At 48.8% G+C, this 15228-nt stretch overlaps 1 protein-coding gene across 2 annotated transcripts in view; it reads right to left on the reverse strand.

The window, feature by feature from the left end:
* IGSF21 (immunoglobin superfamily member 21) overlaps nucleotides 1-15228 on the reverse strand; it is a 263204-nt gene that overhangs the window by 59551 nt on the left and 188425 nt on the right. For both annotated transcript variants that reach the window (XM_050931343.1, XM_050931344.1), the window contains exon 4: nucleotides 330-448. In XM_050931343.1, the coding sequence (XP_050787300.1) occupies nucleotides 330-448 (119 nt within the window). The remainder of the gene's footprint in view (nucleotides 1-329; nucleotides 449-15228) is intronic.

The following is a 15228-nucleotide window of genomic DNA, read 5'->3' on the forward strand; positions in this document are numbered from 1 at the left end:
TCCCTCGGGAAGTACAACTTGCAGAGAATGGACATCTGTGGGGCGAGTCACCCTCCACTGGGACTTTCTCATGCAGTTTAATGCTCCATTTCCGTTATGCCCCCAAGAAAGCACTCTTCTGGCCATGTTCATGCTTGGAATGCACACTGCATGCTGGGAGCAGGTTAATGATCCCTGCATCCTGGCCAGGGGTTACAGCAGAGCAATCCAGCTGCTGGCTTTAGGTCTGGTTTGTGCAGAGATTTCAGAGCAGGACTGATTCCTTACCCACTACCACCCATAGCTCCCATCCCTGCCACCCCCAGCCGGGGAAGAGGCACTGCACTTACACATCACGTTGAGGAATATGTTGCCAGATGCCAGGACCACCTTCTCCCGGGTAGCTCTGTCGTAAATGCCCACATGACACTCGTACGGGCCGTTGTCTGAGATCCGAACCTCCGGAAGACTGGGAAGGGAGAGGGAAAAGGAAACGTTACGGTAACATTAATGATATCTTACGCTCACATGACATCAGTAATTCTTTAGGATTCTCCTCTGCTTTACAAATCATACACATTTCTTACACAGCAGCCACAACATCCACTACTGACTTGCACCCACACCTGCAGCTTTCTAAGAGTGCGCTACATGACTAGAAATGAGTGCAAGTCCCAGAATGGAAGTCCAGCCCCGAACTTCATCAGAACCTGAGGTTCTGCTCAGATCCGATGTCACTGGTTGGGACCACCTCTGTACACGGCAGCTTGTAACAGAAGGTAGTAACTAGAGATGGTTGTAAAACAGAATCTCCATGGGAAATACTGACATCTCTAAATTTGTTTTCATTCTGAATGGAAAGTTAAAATTATAAAAAAAAAACCGTGCCATGGGACAGACATTCTGGCGAAAAAAAGTTTTGGAAACAATGAAATATTTCACTTCAATAAGATAAAAAATTATTTCTTTTCAACAATGCTGGAATGTTATTGTAGAATATAAAACACACACGTATATTATAATATTTTAATATAATACCAACTCAAAATGAAATGAAACGAAACAAGAAAGTGGAGCCGGAACATTTTGACCTCATCAAAACAAAATGTTTTGGCATTATCAAAATGAAATGAGGAAGCCAAAACAGCTCTTTATTACTGTCTCCCGTAGAAGCTGAAATCGACACATCCCTGAGAAATGTTTTGATTCTGATGAAACTGCATTTTTCAGTCTGGCTGAAGTGTTTTTCAGCCAGCTCTCCTGGTGACCATGACAGTCACCTGAAACTTTAGGGTTGCAAGGAGCCAGAAAGTAACTGGTCTGCACATTGTCATGCGGCCAGGGCACTGGGGCTAACCCCTCCACACTTCCTAAGGGCGTGCAGGCTGAAGCCCGACAAGCCCGAGTCTATCGACACGGGTTGGGAGGCTCACTCCTAGCTTCAGTGTAGACGTAACACCCACGACCAATGGTGGGAATTTCAAAAGCGCTCCGTACTGGCCAGTTGCTACTCCTGCTGGGGTCAAGACTAAAACACGTGTCATCTTAAATGGGTACAAAATGAGGCCGGCTGTGAGTGATACTGAACATCTCACCTAATCACCAGCAATCAGCTCGGCTCCCCCTAGCACCAAAAGGCTCTGGTCGCTCTAGGAGGAAGCATGCTGCCTACTGAGGCACTAGCCGCACTTCTTGAAGCATCTACCACAGGTACTTATGGCCCCTATCTCGAGAACATCAGGCAGCCTCGCAATCCTAAATGGCAGCCTTGTAAAGGCAGGGAAGAGTCATTATCCCCATTTTATGGAGGAGAAACTGAGGCCCAGGTCACAGATATCTATAGTGCAACAAGGACTGAAACCCAGGTCCTCCAGATCCTAAGCTAGAGCCGTAACCGCCAGACTATCTCCCTTCCCCCTACCTCTTGGTGCTTGATGGACTCCCAGCACAAGGTGGTACAGCTCATCCAAGTTAGTGACCCACAAAGCTACAATGCCGAGTCCACGGTAACAGGCGACACCAGTCTCTCCCCATTGACGTGAGTGGAGAAGCTAGCAGCATAGGAAGGCGTTCCTTCAGGAGAGAAGCTGGCAGCGATCACTAGAGGCCTGCAAATCTGCGGAGATCCACTTTTTTAGCTGTGCATCATGTTTGCGGATCCCGGATGGGATGCGCATACGCATTTTGTAACCACACAGGGCTCTGGCGATCTCCTCTCTCTTCTAGTTTGCAGCTGAGGTTCTATTCTGTCACCTCTCATCACTGAGCCTTGTGCAACTAATCACGTAAATCAGTCCATGGGCATATTAGAAACTGTCATAACATATTTCCCAGATTTGGACCTTAGCGTCCAAAATATGGGTGTTAGCATGAAAACCTCCAAGCTTAGTTACCAGCTTGGACCTGGTAAAGCTGCCACCACCCAAAAAATTAGAGTGTTTTGGGGCACTCTGGTCCCCCCAACAACCTTCCCTGGGGACCCCCAGACTCAGATTCCTTGAGTCTCACAACAAAGGGGAATAAACCATTTCCCTTCCCCCCTTCAGGTGTTCCCTCCCTGGGTTCCTGGAGAGATATACAGAAGCAAGCTCCGTGAATCTAAACAGAGGGACTCCACCCTCCCTATTTCCAGTCCTGGAAACAGAAGTACCGAGAGGTCTAATCCCCCCCCCCCCGCCCCTTCACCCAGAGGGTATGCAAAGTCAGGCTTAGTAAATCTAACACAAAGAGATTCCCCCCCCCCCCCCGCCCGACTTCTTCCTCCCACCAATTCCCTGGTGAGCTGCAGACTCAATTCCCTGGAGTCCCCGCTAAAGAAAAAACTCCAACAAGTCTTAAAAAGAAGGCTTTATATAAAAAAGAAAGAAAAGGACATAAAAATGGTCTCTCTGTATTAAGGTGACAAATACAGTGTCAATTGCTTAAAAGAAAAATGAATAAACAGCCTTATCCAAAAAGAATACAATTTAACACATTCCAGCAACTACACACATGTAAATACAAAAGAAAACAATATAAACCTATGGTCTTCCTATCTCTTTGTACTTACAACTGGGAAACAGAAGATTAGAAAGCTGGAGATAGAAAAATCACTCTCATGGCCGAGAGGGTCAGACCCAAGACAAAGAGCAAGGAACTCACACCTAAAACTTCCCTCCACCCAGATTTGAAAAAGTCTTGTTTCCTGATTGGTCCTCTGGTCAGGTGTTTCAGGTTATTCCTTTCCAGGTGAAAGAGACATTAACCCTTAGCTCTCTGTTTATGACAGAAACACAGCCGAGCTTTTTTTTAACTGCGTGAACAGAAGGGAAGTGTCTGGCATTTCCTAGAACTCTGCCTCCTAAACTCTCCAGCAGGATTCGAGCAGAAGGCAAACCTGTCCCATAGTGCATGAGGACAATTGCACAGCACTGTACCATAGCGAGGTGGATGTTTCTTCCTGACCGGACAACAATCAGCATTAGGGTGGGAAGCCCTAGGGTGGATGATGCTTATTCTTGTTACCATTGCTACTCTTAGAATAGTGTGATCCTCTTCTGCCTTACATTGAGACATTTGCCTCAATTGTGTCCAGCAGCAGGGAGTTCCATAGGTTAATTATGTTCTTTAGAGGATTATTTATTGTGTCTCTTTTCTAAGTACATAACCTCTTGATTTATTAACACACACAGGCTGCAAAGCTCGGAGAGATCTGGGATAGGAGGTGCTTGTGAAGAGCAAAGTCTTTTCCCAACAACATGCTCAGACGGTTTAAACTTTTCCTTCCAATGCACCTGTCTATGCTGAACATCTTCGGTACAGTTCAGAGGGATAAAGTGTGTGCAGGTGTAACGGGAAGCAGCAGGCCACATCCCTCACGCTGCAGGAAGGGCATTGGCCAGATACGGTGCATTAACAGAGGGGAGAGAGATAGAAACTTCTGACAAGTTCTGGCCAGGGCACTATTGATTCCAGCAGCTCCTCCAAACCAGATCCTCACATTTGTCTACTCTGGGATTAAATTGATCTGGTGATATGGCCTTATCCCAGCCCAGGAGGCCCTGAGATGGTGAAGTAGAAAAATCAAAGTGCCCCTTACGCATCTCAGCAGCCAACAGAGAAGGAAAATAAACGTGAATCTCGACTGAGAGCAAGGATGAAGGTTTATTGGTAAGAGGGATCGATTGAACTGGCCACGGGGGCATGTGACTGTGAGTTAATCAAACAAATGCCTCAGGGAGACTCAGAGGCAGGAGGGGCGAGGGGGAGCCGCAGACCTGATATGTCACCTCCGGAGCTCAGGAACAGAGAGATAAGGGGACGGGAAATGAGTCCTGACCTCACCAGCGAGATGAGCCCATCAGTGTCAGTTCTCCCCTGCCCTGCGTTGTCGGTTACACACCGTGCAGAAAGGTGTAAAATCAGATCACATCCATAACATCTTGCACCCTATTTGCACACGGGGTCATGGTGAGGAACAGGCCAGATTCCCAAAGAGCTCAAGGGCCAGCACTTAAAATTGGGGCCAGGTTTTCAGAAGAGCCCTGCCCCCAACCTGCTCCCCGCTTGCCAAGTGGTTCTGAAAGCAGGTACTTGGGTGCCTAAAACAGGAGCAGAGCTCCTTGGAAAATCGAGCCCCCTGGGAGTCGGCGCAAAGCAACAAGAATGCGCGGGCGATGAACTCTGCTCACGAGGGAGGCAGGACGGGAATAGCGGGGGCTATAGATCAGGAATGAGGTGCATTGGCAGGCAGGGTGGAGAGTCAGGACTGGGAAGTAGTGGGTATTGCAGGTCAGGATTCAGGGGCATCAGCAGAGCTGTGGGGACAGCCCGCTTACTGCCTCTCTCTATTTAGTCTGTTTTAGCCAGAGGTTTGCTGTCTCATTTTGCTTAGCCTTAAAGCCCTCGCTCCAGATCATCTTTGCAAAAATCTCTCAGCCAGTTTCATCTGTGAAAATCTCTTGCACCTTTAGAGAGCTCCAAACCCTGCAAACTTTACTTGCCTGCCCCCTGCAACTTGGTAGGGTCGATAACCATTACATCTCACAGAACGAGGGGCAATCCATCCTCATCATCATATCCACTCATTATACTCCACACCCGAACGTAGCCACTTTATGAACTTCATACCCTCATATCTCAATGTCTGTACTTTGACCCATCAACCTTTTACCTCCAGCTGGGGATACTGCAGATTACGTATTCCTTATGTTACCTGATCTTAAACCAAACTTTGCACCCTCGATAATCTGTGTGTTATTCCCTGATAACCAGAAACTTCTATGCTTAACTCTGTACCATTCACTTTTTCTTAACATCATCTTAATAAAACTCTTAAGGGAGTCCCTACAGGCTTGAGCTCTTCCTTTCACCTGGGTGATGTATGGAACCCAGGTTCTTAACCCACCAAGGCAAAAAATTCCATTTGGATTCTCCTGAAATAGAATTTTTTTTGATAATTTTCCTTCCACACAAAAATTCAATTTTTTGACTTCTTGTCCCAATATGAGTCGATTCCCTCCCTCTTACCCCCCACTCAGCAATTTTTCACAAGAGGGAAATTCTGTTGTCTGGCAAGTTCTGCCTACCGTGGACTTCTCTGCCACCCTGCTGCAGTGATCCGATCTGCCTCCAAACATTCCCAGGTTCCAGGGGTATTTGGATCTGAGCTTTGGGCCCATCCTGAGGTCTGGTGTCAATACCTTACAGTTGCCTCGCACACTTCTGTGCGCACACTGCAGAAGGGTGTGCATGGGGGAAAAAAATCAATGGGCATTTATAGGTGGTGCTCCTATGACACCTTTGGTCTGAGGGTTTCCCAGTGTCCTCTAAACATTAACCAAGTCTCAGGATTCCCCGGTAAGCCATACTGACGCAATGCCGCTCTTTGCCCCCTTATATTGGTCAGACCACGCAGAGAAGTTTGTGAGTTGCCTACTGCCCCTGCTCTAACAACCCTGATCTGTTAGCTCAGGCCGTGGACTCCTCTGCTTTCTAGCTTCCAAGGTTTCCCAGTTTCAATTTCTGGGGGTGTTGTTGCATGTGCAATTACCCATTGTACAGATGAGGAAATTGAGGTGAAGAGATTTGCCTCAGTTCAGCAGCAGATCTGAGACCAGGCTCCAAGCATTCTGGCTCTCCCCTGGACAAAACAAACTTACTTCACACCTGAAGCGTGCTTAGCAGAGCAGGACCGGCAGTGAAATCCTGATGGAGAAGATCAGAGTCCTGACTTTGCCTGTTGGCACTTTCTTTGTTGAACCCAGTTGCACTCAGGTCACAACTCTCCTTGGCTTCATATTTTCACCACCTAATCCAAACTCCCCCGAGCTGCCAGTGCCTTCTTCCTAAAGTGGATTAAGCAGGCAGGAGAGCTTTTCCCCAGGGGCTTGAGTGGCATCGATCAGCCAGCTGGTTAGCAGTCAGTATTCAGATAACAGGAGCCTGGGATGGAGATTCTTTTCACCAGCAATGGGATCAGGATCAATAAACTATTAATAACTGCACAGATTTAAGGAGAGATCTGTGTAATGCAGTTTAGCAGCTGGAGTTTACCAACACTGACAGCTCCTCAGAAGGGTAAGTAATTGTGTTATTGAAAAGAAAAGTACGTGAAAAGCAAGGACACTGTCAGAACAGCAAAGAGAGCTCACACACTGATACTGGTTAAGTTAAACTCTAAGCAAAGCAGTCTCTCTACAAAAGCACACTCTCCGATGCTGGTGCATCAGAACAGCACCTCCTAGGCACAAGTGAGCTGCAGAGTAAAGTGCCTGGGATAGAATAGTGGCTCTCAACCTTTCCAGACGACTGTACCTCTTTCAGGAGGCTGATTTGTCCTGCGTACCCCCAAGTTTCACCTCATTTAAAAACAACTTGCTGACGAAATCAGCCGTAAAAACACGAAAGTGGCACAGTGCGCTATTACTGACAAATTGCTGACTTTCTCGGTTTTACCCTATAATTATAAAATAAATCAACTGGAATATAAATATTGTACTGACATTTCAGTGTATGGCATAAAGAGCAGCATAAACAAGTGTGGGAAGGCACCTTCTCAGTCTCCCCAGCCTCTGCTACTTTTAGCCCTGGTGAGACAGGCGTGGGTAATGTGGTCCCCCTTGGGACACAGGGGAAGTCTGCTCCCCGTATCTCCACCAGTCCTGTTTAGAGTATTTTTCTCCCTTGTGGGAGAGAATACTGCCTCTTCTCCTGGTGAGGTTTGCTGTCTTGTTGCTCCTGGTAGCAGGACTCCTCCTCTCTCTGCTCTCCCCCTCTCCTTCCTCCCAGGGAAGGGTTTAAAAAGGTCTCAGGCAGCCCTAAGTTGGAATCAGCTGATCCCAATTAACCTCAGGCAGCTCCCCCTCAGCTGATTCTAATTGCTACCTTGGTAACTCTTTCTCAGCCGAACCTGATTGACCCATAGTTGCCTCCCAGTTGATAGGGAGGAGGGCCTTTTAACTCTCTGGGACTGATTCCTACCTCTCCCTTGCAGCTGTCTGCCCTGAGTTTATCACACAAGTCATTGTCTGCATGAAGTTTTAGTTTGTACTGACTTCGCTAGTGCTTTCTGTGTCGCCTGCTGTAAAACTTGGCAAATACCGAGAGGAGTCGCCGTACCCCCTGGAAGACCTCTGCATATCCTCAGGGGTACGTGTACTCCGGGCTGAGAACCACTGGGATAGATCAACCCGAGCCTCACTCCCAGCACTGAACCGAGGGAACAGAGGTGGGTCCACATGGTAAAATTCAAATCCGGAACCAAGTCCTCCAGATCCAAAGTGAACTAACACCCAGAGATTGTCCAGGCTCACTCCCATTCCCGGCATTTGCCTTTGTTAAGTAACAACAAAACCCTGAGCTTGGCTGTTCCCTGGGATATTTCTCTTTGTCTCAACCCCTCTCCTGCCTCAGGGCTTGTCCAGCCGAGGAGACAAGGGGTGATGTTAGCACACGTTAGCTAACACATGCTAACTAACAGTCTGAAGTCTAGTGGGCAAAGCCCACTGGCCTTAACAGATGCTAAGCTAGGAGCAGGCATGGGTTTTAACTTGACCCACTTAGCCCATGTCTACCCCAGGGGTTCTCAGACTGGGGGTTGGGACCCCTCAGTGAGTCGTGAGGTTATTACACGGGGGGGGGGGGGTCGTGATCTGTCAGCCTCCACTCCAAACCTCGCTTTGCCTCCAGCATTTACAATGGTGTTTTATATATAAAAAAAAATGTTTTTAATTTAGAAGGCGAGGTCGCACCCAGAGACTTGCTGTGTGAAAGGGGTCACCAGTAAAAAAAGTGTGAGAGCCACTGGTCTATACTGCCTTGTCTACACTAGAGGTGTGTTAAACTGTTAGCCAACACCTTGTGACATCACACCTTTTATCCGAGCCCAGACAGGCTTTGGAGAGAGACTCTCAACCCACTTCTACTCTGGAGCTGATGAGGCACATCTGATCTGACATTCTGGGGTAAGTCTGCAGAATGGCTCTGCACCTCTGTGCAGGGTGGAATCCCCTGATGCCCATTTGCACTGGGATTTTGAAGGGGGCACATTGTTGAGAGTAGAGCCAGAGACAAGGTTCAGAGCTGTATCTGAACACTCCCAAAGTTCAGCCCTAACGGGAACGTCCTATAGAAATAAATGGTGATAAAACCAATTGCATCCTATAGGAATCAGGTTTAGTAGCGAATGGGGCCTCTACCGTCAAATCTTATAGCCTGGCTCATATATTTGATAGAAAATGGATTGTTCCCTTTGAATTCTGTAGGACTTTTCAATTGGAGGGGGGTTTGTCTTCAGATCAGGAGGATTTAGTCTGACCCAGCACAGAGATAAAAACTGTATGTGGAAAATCAGGCCTTATGGAGCCAAACCCACAGTCCCACCTCCAGCGGCACCAAGCAACCTGAGATTCAGCTGAACGGGCTACCTGGGGATTCCCCTGCAACAAACAACCCCGCAGATGGCATAATGCATCCTTGTAGCATCCTGCACCTTGGGATGCTGGCTTGATATCTTGCTAACTCCCCCCACCCCTTGCATAGGATCCAGGGATCCCCCAAAGCCACCTATTTCCCAGTCTCGGTGATTTATTGCAAGCTAAAAAAAATAAAATAACCCACTGTTTGCTCGGCAACTTCTCCCAGTTCCCCGGGATGTGGCTGATTTTAACCTGTTTGGTTTAGCTGAACATATTTAAGCATTGTCAGCTAGTTGGCGATGAGAACACAGAACAGAGCAGTCACCGAGCCAGGGGAAAGGAGCGAGAAAAAAGAGCTTCAGGATGCTGTAATCAGAGCGTGGTGGAGTCAAGCGTCTTTATTACTCCTTTCAGAGCATGCAGAACTCTTCCTTTAAATCCTTTGAAACTTCACAAGTGTGACGGTAATAAAACCACTCAGTGGGTGAAATGGAACCAGAGCATAGGATCAAACCAAGGGCTGTTAAAACAACCAGACAGCCCACCATGGAGGCCAGAGAGGGGGAGAGAGAGCGCGTGTATACGTGTGGTGGGTGATAGAAGTGGAAATGGGGCAGTGTTGCCGGAGATTGAGACATTAATGCACCCTGCAAATGGAGCCGTGTCTCCGTAATAGTGCCCAGCTCCCAGAACCGATGGCATTTTTGATTGGCAATTACAGCACTTCAGAGCTAATGTTGTTATAATTAGCAGTGCTATTGCTGCTGTTCCATTACCGACATCTCATTATGCTGATAGCAGAGCTCCAATGACCCATTGGAAACAGATTCAGGCTCTCGCCGGCTTTGCACCAAAGGGTTCATTCCACCGAAGCTCTCTCAGGAGCTCACTTGCTCACTTGCTTTCTTAATGAGACAGAGTTTTCTTTCCTTCTTTCTTTCCCTCGCTGCAGGGGGGGTGTTTTGGGATGAAGACATGAGTTGCTACCAACCGTTGCCTCTTCGTTCTGGTTCTCCTCCAACAGCTCCTTCCTCTGCATCTCTCCCTTCCTGTCTTCCCCTGTCTTTAGCTCCCCTCCCTCTCTAGGGTCCAGATCCTCAGCTGGCATAAATCAGGGCAACTTCATTGATGTCAGTGGGCCAGATCCTCAGCTGGTGGAAATCAGTGCAGCTCCATCATGTCCATAAAGCTTCAGAGCTGGGTGTAAAACATTGGAGCGCCACTGATCTCAATGGAGCTATGCTGATTTACGCTAGCTGAGGATTGGCCACGTCTCTGTCTTTCTGTACCCATATACCCTCCTGCTGCTCCTCTCTTCCTGCCTCTAGCCCCACCCGTCAGGGGTCATTTCGGGCCTCTGCGTGTGGCACACGATCTGAGTGTGTGCGCGTATGCGTGCATGTCTCGCTCTGAATCCATGCACTGTTTACGTGTGGCATTTGTGTGCGTTGTGTTTCTCTGTGGTGTGCGTCTGTGTGTTTATTTGTAGCATCAGTGTGTGTGTATAGTTTATAATATAGTGTTATCCCTGCCTCTCTGTAAGAGTTCAGAGCGCTTTGCGGACAAATACAATCACACAAGGTCCAGGCCTGGAAGAGCTTATGATCTTAAATTGTGTGTATGTATGATTTAATATACGGGTGGGTGAGTGTACAGTGCATGTCATGTATATCCATCTGATGTGTATATTTCTGAGGACTGTGCAATCTGTGTGTATGTTCCATTGTGTTTCGGTGTAGGCATTGTGTATACAGAGTTGTGTGTAGCCATATGTGTTGTGAAATTGCAGAATATGTACTTGTGTGTTTGTGTATATGCTGTATATGTAGAATTTAATGCATGTTTGTGTGGATACGGCATGTGTGTGTACCAAATGTGTGTATATGTTTATATACAGGTGAGTGCATATATTGTCATATATATGTATTTGTGTGCATTGTGTAGCTAATACAGTATCCATGTATGTTTAGTTGTGCATAGGTGTATTCCATGTCTATATCTAGTTTTGTGTACATCTATTCATCAGGTATATGCACGGTGTATATTTAATGGTGTGTATGAGCATATGTAATATTGTGTATGTGTATTCATTGTGCATAGAGCTGTGTGCTGAGATATGTGTTTCATGTGCTTGTGTATAGATCCATCAGAAGTGTGTGCATGTGTGTATGTATGTATATTTGTACAGATTTGTCCCACTCTGCCATGAAAGAAGATAGAAGTGGCTGGGTTTCTCTCCCACAATGCACCAGGCAGAACAAGAACCACATAAGAGGCACAGTTTGGGAGAGGAATTCAATCCCAGCAAGAGAGGAATGAAAGGAGCAGCAGATAAAGCAGCTCCTGAGGGGATGTGGCTGTGGGGCTGAGGGTCTGTCTTCTCTCCAATACGCCTGATCTGCTAATGTGCGTTTGACAGCCTGTCTCCCCCGGTGAAGAGGGCATCGGAGCATTGCCACCGCTTACAGGAGAATTCGCTAGCGTCTCGGCAGTGACTGGGGGGCTGGATTGGTGGATGGTGGGTGGGCTGAATGCAGAGCCCAACACCTGCTCTGCCTTTCCTGCCAGCCTGGAGGCCTTGACACAAATGGTAGGGCCCAGCTATCTGCCTGCGATGGGGAACCTGACAAGCCGGTGGGGATGATTCTAATTTTGGGGGGAGAAAGACATGGAATACACCTATGCACAACTAAACATACATGGATACTGTATTGGCCGCACAATACACACATATACAGATCTCCAATGAGACTCCTGCTTTTCCGCTCAACTCTCTTTGTTTGATTACCCCACCCATGGGTCTATTTGTCCTGCCCTTCTATCACATTCTGGGTTGCAAGCTCTTTGGGGAAGGGGCTGCCTTCTTTCTTACTTTGCTGCCCATCGCCTGGCCCACTGGGGTCCTGAGCGGCTGGTAGTCTTACCCCTACTCCACAGCTCCACTGTTATCCCCATCGGTCCTCCACCTCCAGAGGCCCCTGTTGGTCTCTGGACACACGTGACAATCTCTGCCCTGAGGAACTTACAATCAAAGCAGCACTAGAGTCATTCTTTCCCTCGCTCTTGCTCTCTCTTTGCTGACTCAGAAGTTGTTGAAGCTGGGAAAATGGCCCTTCCCCACTGAGAGTTGTGGAGATTATAAGGATTCCCCAGAGTTCGGCGCGGTGGGAAGGGCCTGATTCTTGTTTACTCCGCCCCTGAGCTTAGAGCAGGATGGGACACTAATGTATGGGCTCTCTGTTACAACACTCACCATCTCAGAGCGCCTCCTCATGGCAAGACCGGGTATTGCAGTGCTCTGCCTCAGTTTCCCCAATGTCAGTCTTCAGCCTATTCCCGCCAGAGGGATGACTTGGCCCTTCCAACAAACCACTTCTGTGAGTTTCACCCCTTCTGGGAATATCCAAGCCCAGTTGTAACTGGTCAGGCCCCAAGCTGGCTTCTTCCAGCTGGACTCTTCAGAGTCCCTTTGCCGGCTCCCCTGGCCTGACAGCAAAGTCCTTCCACATCACCATAGAACTCAACAAAATTGCACTTTTCCTTCCAGAGCAGCAGGAGCCAGAGCTTCTCCCTAGGCTCCTCTGTAGAGCTCTGAAGTATCAAACATCTGCCCCTCTCTGGGCTGGAGCCGCTCATCTGAAGAGCTCTCCATTCCTCTGCCAGAACGGCACCCCAGAACTGCCTCTCTGGAGCCTGGCCCTCAATCCAGAGCCCACCCTGGGAGCTAGCTCCGCTCCGGGGCACAACACAGCTCCGCTGCTCTCCTCTTCTGCCAGGCTCCAGCTGCTGGGCTTCCTTCCTCTTCCTCTGCCTCCCTGCACAGGTGCAGCAGGGTGAGGATCACTGAAGAGGGCCTTAAAGGAGCGGGCCGCCCAGTTAGCCTCTCTCCTTGCTCAGGGGCAGTGCAGGGGCCTGCCTGGTTCTCAGTGTGATTTACACTGGCCTCCGTTTCCCGTGGGCCCTTATGGTCCCTGGGAAGCAGGATGCAGCTGCAGCAAAGCGTATGGCAGCCCTGTATACGCCCTGCCCCCTGCACCAGGAACAGAGCTGTTGTAAAGGCTTTACACCCCTCTCTACGTGGGCGACGGTGACTCCGTGTGCAAAGCTATTCTCAGGGGGCTGTCTGTGCTCACTTTACTCCCCCCTGTGGCCTTAGCATCACTACGAATCTGGCCCAGGAACTCCAGCATGTCACTGTTCCCATTTCCTGGGAGCAATCCCAGTGTCCCTCTGCCTAAATCGTCTTCCTGGGCTGCGACAGGGTTGAGGGCGACCGCGGTTGGTGATATCCCACGGTAGGCCTGGGTGCCACCCCAACAAAGGGCACCACCTTCTCCCCGTGGATGGTATGGGTGGCCACGTGCACCACAGTAATGAGTCTCACCTCTCAGGATGCATTTGAGTCAGCCGGTGTGTCACATTCACCTGGGGGCCCGCTCCTCGCCACTCTGAGCAGGCTCAACAGCCAGTCACAAGGCTGCTGGACACGTTTCACAACTTCGTTTGGTAGGGATGATTTTTAATCCCCTGTGCATGGCTGTGTTAAGCCAACTCAGTGACCTATGTGGGATTATTTAAAATAAAGAGCTGGATTCATTTAGTTTTATAGCTCAGTGTCTACTCACGACACATTGTAGTATCCACGTGGGTGATGATATCACCGCTCTATAGTGCAGCGTAATAGTCTCACGTGTGACACCATCAGAGTGACCTCTCTTTGACGGCACGGTGGACGATTTTCAGGTGTGATGTCATTATTGCTAGACGTTGCTCCAACGGTGCAACATCGCACCCTCATATGCTACGTGAGTCTAGGTGGGCACCTCTCCGCCAGCGCAGCGTAACATCCTCATGCAACAGATCTCTGACAGTGCATCATAGCCTCCTCCTTGCCCGTGACTGGGCTCTACAATCCAATCATTAATGAATCCTTGCGTATGGCACCATCAGAGGCTGACATCTCTCTGATAGTGATCAAAGAATTTTTGGGATCGTCAGGGGATGACACTTCTCCGATACTGTACTTTACCTGATCATCATCACTTACAGCCTGGTCTCATGGAACATCAACACCAGGTGACACCCCATCTGACTGCACTGAGGTCAGCATGGGTGACACTTTGTCCATTCCAGCACGTTACATCGCCAAGCCTTTCTGAGCGGCTGGAGGGAACAGAAAAAGCCCGGCTCATACAGCTGTTAGCTCATCAAAGTTTTACCTTTCCTGGCGTGATTTGTTAGGAGGAAAAAGCTTCAGAAAGCATCATTTTCATGCAGTCATTTCATTAGAAAAAAGCCCGGGGCAGTTTCTCTCAATGGCACCAAGGGGGATATTGTCAGCGCTGCGTGCAAGGGCGCTCGCTGGTAACTGGAACCGTGTGTGTGTAATGAGAGTTGCAGGCGTAACTTATCGCACAGCATGCTGAAGAAAGAGCAGTGCGGTGTGTGTAAATCCAGAAACAACGTCCCGTTTAAAACCTCCCTGGATGGCTGAGCTAGGCTTTTGCCTGGTAACAGAAGGCTGGCTGTTCACACAGCATTGTTACCGCTTGTGTGACATTGTGTTTGTCATCAAATTTCCCCCAGTAGATGGGCCATATACCTTTCCCTTCATTGCTAACAGAAGGCTGGCTGTTTCAGCAGCAAGGTTTTGGTGCTTAGGGGACCTCGTGTTCATGCTGCAGAGAAGAGCAGCCCTGGCCGAGGGAAAAGAGCGACTGGCACGCAGGATCAGAACAGAAAAACAATGGCTGAAGAGGAGATGAATTTTGCAGCCATTAGAAAGTGACAGGATGTGACTTCTGAAACAGAGCAACAGCGTGCTGGGTCACCACTGGTTTAGAACTGGAGTCAGCTGGTGATGCTAGAGTGCATCTTCCAGCATGCGTCAGGGCCACACCGGAAAGCTTTAGTGCTGAGAATGGGAGGCTGGCTGCCAGGACTCCTGGGTTCTATTCCTAGCTCTGGGAAGGAATGTGGTCTAGAAGCAACAGTAGGAGATTAAGTGCCAGGGCTTCTGGGGTCCGTTCTCAGTTTTGGAAAGGGAGCCTGGCCTTGTGGGTAGACCAAGGAATAAGGAGTGGGACCTGCAGGATACATTTGGGAGGGGAGTGTGGTCTACTGGTTAGAACAGGAGAGTAGAGTCAGGAATATAGAATTAACGCCTGAGCATGCAGGCAAATAGATAATCTCTAACCCCAACCTCAATGATAGGTGGCACTTTGCATTGCTTTTCTCTGCCACAGGATGACAGCCTTACAGTGCAGTCAAGGCTTAGGAGCTCTGAATCAGCTGTGATTCCCTCTGGCCAGCACATGGCCCATCCTCTACACCTCCCTGCTCTGGCTAGCAC

This window comes from Gopherus flavomarginatus, chromosome 21, assembly GCF_025201925.1.
Source record: "Gopherus flavomarginatus isolate rGopFla2 chromosome 21, rGopFla2.mat.asm, whole genome shotgun sequence".
In the NCBI taxonomy this organism is placed as follows: Eukaryota; Metazoa; Chordata; order Testudines; family Testudinidae; genus Gopherus; species Gopherus flavomarginatus.